This window comes from Lynx rufus, unplaced genomic scaffold, assembly GCF_022079265.1.
Source record: "Lynx rufus isolate CCGP_SWC_20201006 ecotype Redwood Valley unplaced genomic scaffold, mLynRuf1.p SCAF_1, whole genome shotgun sequence".
Lineage (NCBI taxonomy): Eukaryota > Metazoa > Chordata > Mammalia > Carnivora > Felidae > Lynx > Lynx rufus.
The window spans coordinates 44,853,888-44,867,085 of NW_025814823.1; the positions used below are offsets into that span (position 1 = coordinate 44,853,888).

General features: G+C 32.5%; 1 protein-coding gene across 2 annotated transcripts in view; it reads right to left on the minus strand.

Moving 5' to 3' along the window:
- Positions 1-13,198, minus strand: part of KLHL1 (kelch like family member 1) — a 361,548-nt gene that overhangs the window by 109,469 nt on the left and 238,881 nt on the right. For both annotated transcript variants that reach the window (XM_047081567.1, XM_047081490.1), the window contains one exon: positions 8,626-8,812. In XM_047081567.1, the coding sequence (XP_046937523.1) occupies positions 8,626-8,812 (187 nt within the window). The remainder of the gene's footprint in view (positions 1-8,625; positions 8,813-13,198) is intronic.

A 13,198-nucleotide genomic window follows, 5' to 3' on the forward strand; every position in this document is an offset into this window, starting at 1 on the left:
CATATTGGGCTCTGTGCTGACAGCTCAGAGCCTGGAGTCTGCTTCGGGTTCTGTATTTCCCTCTCTCTCTGCCTCGCCTCCACTCGCACTCTGACACCCTCTCTCTCTTAAAAATAAATAAACATAAAAAAAAAAAAAAAAAAAAGAAGTACTGAGGGTCACCTGGGTGGCCCAGTAGGACTCTTGATTTCAGCTCAGGTCATTATCTCATGGTTACTGAGATCAAGCCCCATGTGGGGCACTGTTCTGAATGGCAGAGCCTGCTTGGGAGCCCCTCTCTCTCTCTCTCTCTGCCCCTCCCCCACTCTCTCTCTCACTTTCTCTCTCAAAATAAATATTTTTTAAAAAATAAATAGGTACTCAAAGTATGCCATTGATGAAATAATTTTAACATTCTTCAATGTTCAGTTACTGAGGACCTGATATAGATTTGTGATATTTTTTTCTGCTTGAAGGATTATATTAGGAAAATTATTTAGGTAATAGGAATCTCCTATTTACAGTTTGTTTTTTAGATCTTCAATTATAAAAAAGGAGAATTTAATATGAACACAGTTTATACTCATAAATGTTCTACTTCAAAATTATTGCTATATATATATATATATATGTACAAGATTTGTTCATTTTGGACATCTACTAAGATCAGTTAAATAAGTTGTAAACTAAATATGATAAATATTTACCAAAAGCCTACTAGAAGTAACAATATTGATCTATTACATTAGAATAAATATACTTATTAATTTATACTTGTAGTTCTGAATATCTGCTAATGATCATACAGATCCAAGATGTATCAATTTCTTTTTTTTTAAATGTTTTATTTATTTTTGAGACAGAGAGAGACAGAGCATGAGCAGGGGAGGGGCAGAGAGAGAGGGAGACACAGAATCTGAAGCAGGCTCCAGGCTCTGAGCCATCAGCACAGAGCCCGAGGCAGGGCTCGAACCCACAAACCGTGAGATCATGACCTGAGCCGAAGTTGGACGCTCAACCGACTGAGCCACCCAGGTGCCCCAAGATGTATCAATTTCTAATTAAGCTTGAGTTTGAATTACATTTGCTATCAGGAGAATGTGTGGGGATTTGATCAAATTGCTAGTGAATCATCATCTATGTTGTATCTAGCTGTTCTCATTTAGTACATGATATAATTTAATACTTTGAGTTAGAATTATAATCTCTATTTTAAAGATTTAGACTTTTAAGTTATATTTGAATAGTACTCCCAAATTTGTGAATACTCAGAATTATTTAACCATGGATGTATCAATATGTGATAGATAGGAAAAAGTCAGGCTGCTAACAGTTGAATTCTAAAGAAAATACCTATGTTGCAAAAAGTATAGGACATAAAGAGATAAAATAATCTATGAAGAAAAATTCTAAATGGAAAAGAAAAAGGAGGATTCTGTTTATTGGAGAATAGAAGACAGCTGATATGCCCTCTAGTTATAACACCAAGACAGCTGAGAAAATTACTATCATAACACTATTTTTTTGCATTGCTGGACTTCAACGAAAGTGAGAAGGGCACAACCAAATATCTGAAAGAACAGTGAGATAAAACCTGAGAGAGAGCTAACCAAATACAAAAGCCAGCACTTCCTTAGGAAAGATGTCTACACCTGTGATAGGATCTGGAGCACCTGCCCTTGGCCTACCATAAGGTGGAAGAATGAACCAGAGGCTTTGCGTGAAGTCTGGAGCTTTGAAGAGGACTGACAGGACTTATGTCAGTGGTGCCCCCAGTTCTTGGTTAGAGCTAAACTTGTTGGAGGCAAACATCCCAATTGAGTCCCCTCAAAGCCCAACGAATGAACTATGACTTCAAAATAATATTATCCAACAGTAAAAGAATCAAATTAACAAAAATGAGACTTGTCAGAAACAACAGACAACGCTTAGACTCTCAAACTTTTAAATGTTGAGATTATTCATTATGGAATAGAAAATAAATATGTAAAAACATTTAAATAAATAACAGATGAAATTTAAAAGTAAGATGAGAACATGAATGATTATTTTATAAATCTCACAAAAGAGAGAATTTTCAGAAATGGACACTGTTGAAAATACAAATCCACAGGGGCCTCTGCATAACCAGGATGGATAAGCTTGTATAAGACTGTCTTCATGAGAGTAACCATAAAGTGACAGTTTTAAAATACTCCAAAAATTAGCTGTTTAACGACATTAGAGACTAAAAAAGGCAGCTAACACTTAAGAGGTCAAAGACCCATAGAAGAGATGAGCATTGAAGTGAGCTGAACAATTCTTGGTCCTTTTCCCCATAAGAAATGCTGATTCACAAGCAGCCAGAGACCCAGAGCCCTGGGAATATTCATTGCACAGGCTCCTTGGCAGTGTCATGGTGCAGGGAAGATACTAAGTGCATGCACTTCTACACAACCAAGGCAGTTAGGACCTTAGCCTCAAAAGAGAGAATGGTGGGGCATTGTTGCTTGTCTTCTCTGTGCATTTGCTGCTAAGACATATCTGATGAGAGGCAAAAATCTAGGCAGAAGATAGAAGCTAAAATGCTAAAAATTAGCTAGGGCTCATTCTTCTGAAAATAAAAGGGTATTCAGGGCCCACAATGGATGAATGGCTCTCATATAGATATTGAAAACAAACTAGGGGTAGAGCAGTCCTCAAAATACTGCATTTTAGTCTCAAATCACCCAATCCTGATTTGGAAGATGGGTTTTCCTCTTACTCAAGTGTCTGCCAAAATGAAAGTAAATTCTCTCTGAGACAATGTAATGTTATTTACAATCTCTATATAGAGGCATCATTTTTCCAGAAATCGCCAAGTATCGCTATGCTATTATTTACAGCAAACTTGTAAAATATTAGCTTTATTCTAAATAAATAAATAAAGAAAAAATATTAAAATAAAGAAATAAGGAAAATGAGAGGATTACCCCAATGAACTGTTTCTATTGAACTTTATACTATATGATATAGGCAATTAGATCAAGACAATGAAATAGAATTTGGAAAAATAAAAAAGAAGGAACTAATATGTCATTCTATATCATTATATACATGATTTTATACTTAAGAATTCAATATATTCAAAACTCAATTATTACTAAGAAAAAATATAAAGTTATGTCAAAACATGGGAGCTCATTATGTAATTTTTCTACTATTGTTATGCTAGAAAATTTTTATACTAAGGTCTTTTTGTAAGGCAGAAAATTGGTTTAGAAGACAATCTGGCCCTATGGTATAATTTGGTGATGCTATAAATTCTTATAAACTTCCCAGAAAGAAATTGGTTCATATGTCACAACCACTTTACCTTCCCACCCAGTAATTTTTCATTTGGTAAACTTTATAAAGAACACTCAAAGGTTAGGAATAACTCTTGATGCATGCAGATGCTAACGATCACATCATTTAAAGAAAACAGAATTGGATCCTACCAAGTGTTTAATAATAGGACTAAGCTCAAAGAAGCTGTGGCGTTTCCATATGAGTAAGAATTAGTAAGCTTCTTGATATGATGTATTTTAAAATTTTAATGAAATATAAATTAACACATGTAATATAAATAATGAATAAAAGCAACACAAATAATTATTTCAAGTAGGCTAATAAACCAACATATATTTAGAACCTTATCTAGACAAGCACAGAGACCGAGATGAAGACAAATGTAAATAGGTATATCTCTGTATAAATGTAGATATATAGTTATGGCTGTACACACTCATACACACACACACGTAGAAATTGGAGAAAAGAAATATACCGTGCCGTTAACAGGGATTGTGCTTAAGTTATAAGCTCATACTTGATTTTTCTTATCTATACTGTTGTAGTTTTATCAGATTATCAATATGTGGTTTACTAGATTGAAAAAAGTTATCTCCAAAAAAAAAAAATACTATTTTCTGATAGGTACAAAACCAAACTATTCCTATTTCTAAGGAATTGTCTAATAATCAGTTAATATCAGAATATATACCCAATAAAGATATTTTCATGCCAATATTTTCCCTTAAACACTATCACCAAATTTTATTTCATAGTTTACATGACTCATACATAAGTCAATGCAAGCACTTGAAAGTAAACAATTGGTGTTTTATCTTTAAATCAACGTTTTTAAAAAAATTTATGATGATTACTGTGTGATGTTTAATAAATTTCTTAGCAAAACACCCAATTGATCAATACAATTCACTGCACTGATTTAAATCTGTATTTGATTTCAGTTGACATCATTTAAAGAAAATCAGTCTCCTTATAAAAACAGCTTATGATTATTGCCTTTTTAAAAATTATATTTAATTTTATGTCCCCTCATTTCTCAATTCATAGTAGAACAAATATGAATACATATAATAATGTTTTAATTGGATTTAAAATGTGCTATATATTGCTATGTTCTTAAATATTTATTTTTCAGTATTTTTCTGTTATAAAAGTGAATTAAATCATGCTTTCTAAAACACTGCAAACTTCTATTTATGGCTTGAGTCTTTTTTCTCATTTGATTTCTCATTTCTCATTGATTTTTGAATGTTCATATTAGCATAAAAGGTACTTACCATATATATATCATGATATAAATATAAATGTCATTTATATGAATATCTTTTTGTCTTCTTCCCTTCCCTGTGCCGTATCACCGTTATTTCACAGCACCTTGATAGTCTCATGTCTCCAAAGTTCCTACATGCCTTGGCCTTATTCCACATGATTAGGAAGGTCAGACCAGGTTTCTGCTGAGTCCCTTGGGAGTCCCTTTGGTATGAAACATGTTGGAATGCCTTGTGTTTTATACTTTAACCTCTTTACATAATACTTCATCTCATTTAATGAATATAATTTTTACAGAAATGGATATAATACTGAGAAAGAGTAAAGTATACTAGAGATTTTAAGTGACACTCTTGCATTTGAATAGGCACCCCCTGGTTTCAAAGGCTGCTTAACCAGCCTTTCAAGACCTCTGTAGCTACAAATCAGAATTGATCCTGTAAAGTGCCTCACTGAAGCCTACTGTGTCTCTTCTTCACTACCATGCTTTCATTTCCCTACTGACTATAATTCAGCCATAAGGGATTTCACTCCATTTTTTGGAAGATGTCACTTTTCTTCAACACTAAACATTCACCTTTGATGTACCTACAGTCTGGAACTCCCCACCAAGACCAACCTCTCATTCCAACAATGTGCTAAACTAATGCCTAATAGTTCTTTAGATTTCTGCTGGGAAAACGACAACAACCACAACAAAAGAGCAGACATGTTTTGTGTACTTCCTTACTTTTCTAGACTAGACCAGGTTTGCTCTTCAGCCATTATGCTCCTTCCACCTGCAATTCCCTTTTTATAACATTCGTTTCATTTGGGTGTTTGTTTACTATTTGTTTCCCCAGATTAACTTGGTAGCTCTGTGAAGTAGGAGTTATATTCATAATGTTCACCGTGGTACACAAGTTCTTAATGCAGAGCCTGGCACAAAATAGAGGTACAAAACCTGTGCATCGGCACTGAATGTGTACACATTTGATTATAAGAAGGAACAGAGAAAACCATGCTCTCAATTTTCATATCTATGGAGAATCTGCAAGCGTTGTACCCATAGTTTATCTATCTCATGTGATGTTATCTTAATCTCAGGAATTATGGAGCTGAAGAGGAATCCAACAAAATGTTTATATAGCACAATATAAATGTGTAAATAATTTCAAAAATGCCACACTGAGTGTTATGTATTGTGTTACTTTTGAAAATAATCTTGCCAAGTAAATTCCAATTTTTTTTGCTGTAGTTTTTTTTCTTTTGATGTTTTTTGCATTTTATTCCATTTTTTATTATCTTCCAAGAAAACACAATTTTAAGATAAAATCTTAATGCTTATTTAAAGATTATACAAGTTAATAAGGTGTAGAAATCACTGTTAAAGCAGTAAAAGCATGATGCAAATAGGAGGGATTACCTTGAAAATGTTCTATTTGCCCTTTAAATCCCTTGAAACATTGGGCTTTTATATGTTTCTGCTTCACTAGGAAAAAAGGATCTTTGAGGTTTGGTATTAAGTTTTAGATTTGTATCTAAGTTTATGGGATATTAATATCTGATTCCTATAGGGCTAAGGATATGGTAAAAATTCTTAAAGGTTCCCTCAAATAATTTTTTTCTGTTGTATTGCTGATTTAATCTGGAATATCTTTTGAAACCTCCTGTATTATCACATTCTTTTACACCTGTATCTTACTGAATATGTGTAACAATAAGTAAATTGTTGGTATTTTCAATTCTAAAGTGAAAGAAAACTCAGAATCATTAAGAAAGATCAATTTTTGGGGCGCCTGGGTGGCGCAGTCGGTTAAGTGTCCGACTTCAGCCAGGTCACGATCTCGCCGTCCGTGAGTTCGAGCCCCGCGTCAGACTCTGGGCTGATGGCTCAGAGCCTGGAGCCTGTTTCCGATTCTGTGTCTCCCTCTCTCTCTGCCCCTCCCCCGTTCATGCTCTGTCTCTCTCTGTCCCAAAAATAAATAAACGTTGAAAAAAAAATTTTTTTTAAAAAAAAGAAAGATCAATTTTTAAAGAATTTCTTCAATCTCAAAGACTGCTGAGAGAAATTCAAATGCTGGCAACAGTTTAACTCAGTAGACTCCATAGTCTCATATTCTTCTATGCTATAACAACGTGAAATCACCAGATTTAAAAATTCAAATTCAGTCATGCCCTTTCGTTCTTTAATAGTACAGTAATTTTTTTTAACATTCTTTTTTTTTAAATTAATTTATTTATTTTGAAAGAGATGGAGACAGTGTGAGTTGGGGAGGGGCAGAGTGAGAGGGAGACGGAATCCCAAGCAGGCGCAGCACTGCTGGCACAGAGCCTGACCCAGGGCTTGAACTCATGACACTGTAAGATCATGACCTAAGCCGAAACCAAGAGCTGAACACTTAACCAACTGAGCCACCCAGGTGCCCCGATAGTATAGTAATTTTTGTATCTATGTTAATTTATGTTTATTATTCAGCCTTCATCAGAAACAAAACAGATTCAATAAATATTCCTCCTCTGTCTCTCCCTCCTCTTCCTCCTCCTCTTCCTCTTCCCCAACTCCTTCCCCTGCTCCTCCTCTTCTTTGTATTCTTCTTCTTTAGAAAAAAAAAATATCATGTGCATATTTTCAAGTGGAATGGTTCTTGTATGGGCACTCTTTCTGTAGAATACAGTGTTCTTTATTATTTATTTATTTATTTATTTATTTATTTATTTATTTTACAGAGAGAGAGAGAGAGAGAGAGAGAGAGAGCAGGGAAGGAGCAGAGGGAGAAGGAGAGAGAATCTTAAGTGGGATCAATGTCCAGTGCAGAGCCCAACTGGGGGCAGGCTCTCAAGACCCTGGGATCATTACCTGAGCCAAAATCAAGAGCCAGATGCTCACCTGACTGAGCCACCCAGACACCTATAACACAGTGTTCTTTAAAAAAATAATCACTCATTTGACTTTAAAATTTGAAACATCATAAAACGACCACATATACATATATGTGTACTCATATATATGCATATATAAATATAAATTACCTAGTGCTCATTTAATGTGATGGCTATGAAAAATCAATGCCCCAGTAAACAGAAATTAACCTTGTCAAAAAATAAACAAGTGAACACCATCTAACAGCCAGCCACAAGATATCTTCATGACAGACAAAATATGGGAATATGTGTCTTCCCTAAATTATTTCCCTTTAGCTGCTGTTTTGGGATCTCAATTCACAATGGTGGACGTAAGTTTTGTTGCTTCCCACTAATTCTTTAATAACAAATATATTTAATAGAGATTGAACATGTGACCACACTCTGTCGTTGCCAACTTTTACGTGTATATTGAATGTATGGTGGATAATTATATCACTTACCAAATACAAACATGTGACAGTTACGTTATTTGTCTTGTGAACTCACAACATAAGATAAGCTGAAGAAGACAAATATTCATTGATCTTTTTCCGCTAATTACAGAAAAGAATGAGACCTTCAAATGTATGTGTTCAACTTTTAAATGAATCATTCAATTCCCTTTGAACAGCAAAATTGGTAATCACAGTTAAATTTATAAAATATAACGGTCACAGTCATTACATTTGTTTATAGTTGTCTATTTATTTGCCAGGCTTCTGTGTAAGATTCCAAATGCGTCAAAAACAGAAACTCTCTTCTTCATAATATTGCTTTTAGCACACATGTGCCTGGAATGTTATATTTCTTTTACTTAGAATTGAAATATAGTTGTCAATATATCCAATCAATTATTTGGCCTGTGTTTGTAAGTAAGTGTTTTAAGTCCCCTTTTCATTTCATATGAAGCCTGGCACATAATGCACAAGAGATAAAGGATTTAAAGATGAATAAAAAGCAAAAGCAGCAACTACAGCTGAAAATAAGAGATATTCTTTTAATTTTCCCCTTAATATTAAATCTTAATGTGTAAAGCATGTGAGGTTTATTGGTATTATACAGATTGCAATATTAAAATTGTGACATGGTCTGATACAGGTTGTATTATATATAGATCAAGAAATGTAAAAACAAAACAAACAAAACAAACAACCCCCCAAGAAACAAAGAATTGTATACCTTTGTTGTTATCCATTCCTCCTACAGCATACAAAGTTCCAACTGTAGATTTTCTAGGTTTAGTTCTTGGACTTTGCATTAAAGTTCTTCTTTCTGGCAATAGATGATATTTCATTGCTTCCAGAATCAGTTTTTGACATTCCAGATCATTCTTAAATAATGCATGGTTTTCTAAGTCAGCCAATATCTGTGAATAATACACAATTACTGTTAATAATATTTTTATAGGAATGAGTATATGATATCACTAGTTAAAATTAGAAGCCTAATGCCTATGATTTTACCCTTATATTGAGAAAAATGCAAAATGTAATATGAATTAATTACATTGACAAAAAATATGAGTAAAATGGAAGGCTTCCATTAGAAACAGAATGGATTTTATTTTCTATTCAACACTATTTATTGTCATTTAATTACATGCGTTGTAAAGAAACTTCTAGAAATCACTTTTTCCATTCCCTTTCCTCTTATGAAACCTGATTATAAATTGAATATAGTTGCTTCTGTTGGCCATAAGGCTGTGTGGGAAAAGAAATTAAAAAATAACCTTCAACAAATTGCATTAACAATCTTCATAAATATATATTTATTTTAAGATATCTCAGGTATAGTTTAAAATCCTTTCGAATACAAAAAATCAATAAAAATGAAAACAATTCTCTTTATCTCTTTAAGTGTGCAAGCAGTTGGAAAGTCGTATAGTAGGAAAAGTTTCCAACAGTTAAACTAAGAACTTTTATACCAAAATTCTAGCACCTGAAGGAGGGATAGAGTAAGACCAGCTGTTTGAAGCTGTATTATGTTTTTCTTTTGCTACACCAGAGTTTCATTCCCCCAAATGCTTCTGTGTACATTTCTTTGAACACATCCATTGTCTCTCTTATTTTCTTCTTCCTCTGTTGTTCTTTATTTTCTATTTCTTTTTCTTTCTTTCTTTCTTTCTTTCTTTTTCTTTTTTCTTTTTTATTTCTTTTACTATTTCAGTATCACTTTCTCTTTCCTAATGAATCAATATTTCATTTCAAATGACAGTTAAATCTGTCACACATATTTAGAAAAATTAATAAGTTGAAAATTTAATATTGACTCACTGACCGTTTCTTCCCCATCAGTAAGAAACTTGACAATATCTGTACTCAAATATGTACTGAGTGAATAAGTTAGTATATGATGGCAGCATATAATTAATTTTAACACTATAATTTTAACCTTAATTAAGTAAATTTATTTAGCCATCACATGACACATAAATTGTTGGAGATGACAGGAAGAATATAAAACACATAAGATAACTTATATGACATGTAGGAAAGGTAACATAAAAGTTCTGAGGGTAAATAAGGAATGTAATGTATTAGTTTCCTGATGCTTTGGAATATTGAAACAAGATGTTCAATTAAATTCTTGGCTACATTGCACTTTTTGTACACTGAAATCTTAGTGTTGACTTCCTATCCACCTTCATTTTAAACACTAAACAAGAAAAACAAACAAAAAAAATTAATGGTATGGAATAGGATAGAATATCTGTAATGGATTTTTTAAAAGGACTACTGTTTTTCTCTTTCAGTAAGTAAAAAAAAAACAATTTTTTTGACCGGCAAAGAGAATATCTATTTCTAACAAGACCCTAATGGTCTTTATAAAGTAAATGGAAAAAAAGTATTTTGATATAGCTTTTGGTCATCTCTGTATCAAAGAATATTTTTCTACATCTAAGCCTTTTCCTTTCTTTAAAAGGAAAACAATTAGCTTTTCCAGTGATAAGTGTATATATTGCTGAAGTTGGCTCCCATAAATTCTTCTTTCCCTTTTTCACTGTTTTGGAGAAACATGGGGTTAGTTGACCATAAGAAACTTTCTTTTATTAGGAGCACACTCTACAAATATCTTATCCAGATAAACAGTTAAATACCAAATAAAAGGGGAAAAAAAGAAGCACATTCAAAAGATAGTGCTTCATTTCTGTGTTTGTGTCTTGGAAAACTATAACTCATAATCGAAAAGTTTAACTGGAAATTTGAGGCTTAGGTTTTAGATAAATGGATTCATGACATAAATGGAAATATTTACAAATTTTAACATATGAGTACAAAGTGCCATTTGCATTAAAAAAGAGTTCATAGACCATTTCCAATATGCAAATGACTCTTAACTAATTATAGTGGATTAGTTTTAGTTTAAAAATATATCTATGCCTTCTTTTTTAATTTTATCACCATGTAAAAATAATGTTCAATATTTTAATAAATATAAGATTTGGGTTTAAAAATATTATAAAATATTATAAATTGTTCATTTCAAAGTATAACAAGGAAGATATACAAAATAAAACTAAAACTTGTATTTATTTCTATAAAATAACCAAGGTATCCTGTACTTAGTTTTTTCCTTTTATTAGCAAAACATTGTTTAAATTTTCTTAATTGTGGCATGCCTCTAATCATTTGACAAAGTTTTTTATTTTAAAAGAAATTGAGCGGCACCTGGGTGGCTCAGTCAGTTAAGTGTCTGACTTTTGAATTTGGCTCAGGTCATGATCTCATGGTGGTGACATACAGTTCCATGCTGGGGTCTGTGCTGAGTGTGGAGCCTCCTTGGAGTTCTCTCTCTCCCTCTCTCTCTCTGCCTCTCCCCCACACATGTGCACTCTCTATCAAAATAAATAAATATTTAAAAAATTGAATTCTTCATAATCACTTTTACTTTATTATTGTGTATTTTCAAATTATGACTTGTAATTATTGCTTATGAATACTATGTGTCTCTGATTATGTCCTCTGACAACACTTTTTAGCATTATTATTTCATCTCAAATTAAGACACAAATTCAGAATAATATAATGGTTAAGCTGTCTTTTAAACTTGAACTATCTTTAGATTTCCTAAATTAATCCAAAATTAACACCACTTACTCTTCCCTATAAAATGAAAAATGGTTTTTTTTTCATATTCTTCCATTTTTAATGAATCCTACCCTATTGTGAAATACCATCTTTGTCAAATTTAGAAAATATATCAATGTATTTCAATAATTGTGTACTACTTAGAAACATACTCATGTTTATATGAGAATTTGTACAATAGGGGTGCCTGGGTGGCTCAGTTGGTTAGGCGTCCGACTTCAGCTCAGGTCATGATCTCACTGTTCATGGGTTCAAGCCCCGTGTTGGGCTCTGTGCTGACAGCTTAGAGCCTGGAGCCTGCTTTGGATTCTGGGTCTCCCTCTCTCTCTGCCCCTCGTCCACTCATGCTTTGTCTCTCTCTCTCTCTCTCTCTCTCACAAAAATAAACATTAAAAAAAGTTTAAAAAAAAAGAAAGAATTTGTACAATAATTGTCTACAAATTAATCTATTCCTCGGATTACTACCTATCAATACTCCCCCTAATCAAGGAAAATCATAATATAATTTATTTTATAATTTAAAAAGTTTTAGGACATTTCACAAAATCTGCATTGTTAGTATATTCTTACACTGAGAACAATCATTGACTACATCATTATAAATTAATTGTGTATTACACCTCAAGAAAAGATTTTACTCCCTACAAACAATAACATTTCAAAATATTTTGTCATCTAAAGTAATTTGAGAAATGAAAATATCCTGAGACTAAAAAGGAAGGGCAACATAGGGTATATTGACAATTAACATTACATAAAAATCTAATGGGTTGATCCTTGGATCTGTGTCAGCTAAGCAGCCACTTTGCAAATAAGTCTTATCTCCAAACAACCTTGGTAGGTTTTCCTTGTGATGAAGTAATGATCTGCAAGTTAACGGTAAGCCTGTAGCTGCAGAATAGAACGTGGTCAAGAAACATGTATGATAGTCAGATTGACTACTATGAAAAATCAGAATAATCTATCTATTAATAGCTAGCATTCTCAAAATAACTTGTTACAACATTACAGTTGCCAGAAATGTCATGAATTTTGATTAGATATATTTTTGCAATTGTGTATATTAAAACATTATTAATTTCTTTTTGCATACTCTTCTTAAAGTTCCATTGGCTTTATTACTAATTACACTTTGTGGAAAAATACAAATTCAATTTTTAAAACAATGTTTATTTAAAATGACCATTACATTTGTAATTAAAGCACAAATAATTTGATTGTTGATGGTTTGAGGAATTGAACAACATGCTTAAAATAGCCACATGTCTAGCAACATGAAAACATTGATGAATGTTTAATCCCATATGTTTACACATAGACACTCCTCAACTGCACTTTTCCAAGAGTATTATATGAATTCATTTTAAATGCCTTCAATAAATTCAAATTATGACTCTAAAAGTATTGCTTCATGAAAATGGAATGCATTATTTAAGTACCTAGAGTTTGCATTGTTTTGCCAGGCTTCAAATAAGAAAATAGGATAATTATAATATGATGCAGAAAAAAGTTGTCTCCCCTCTGCATATTTTAACTTTATATGTCAAAGAAATTAATCTCTTGGTTAGAATCTTTGTCATGATTCTTTGCACTAAATCACATGTATGGATATTTCCTTAACATTATAAATAACTGTCTCATATAATAAGCAAACAAAATCAAAT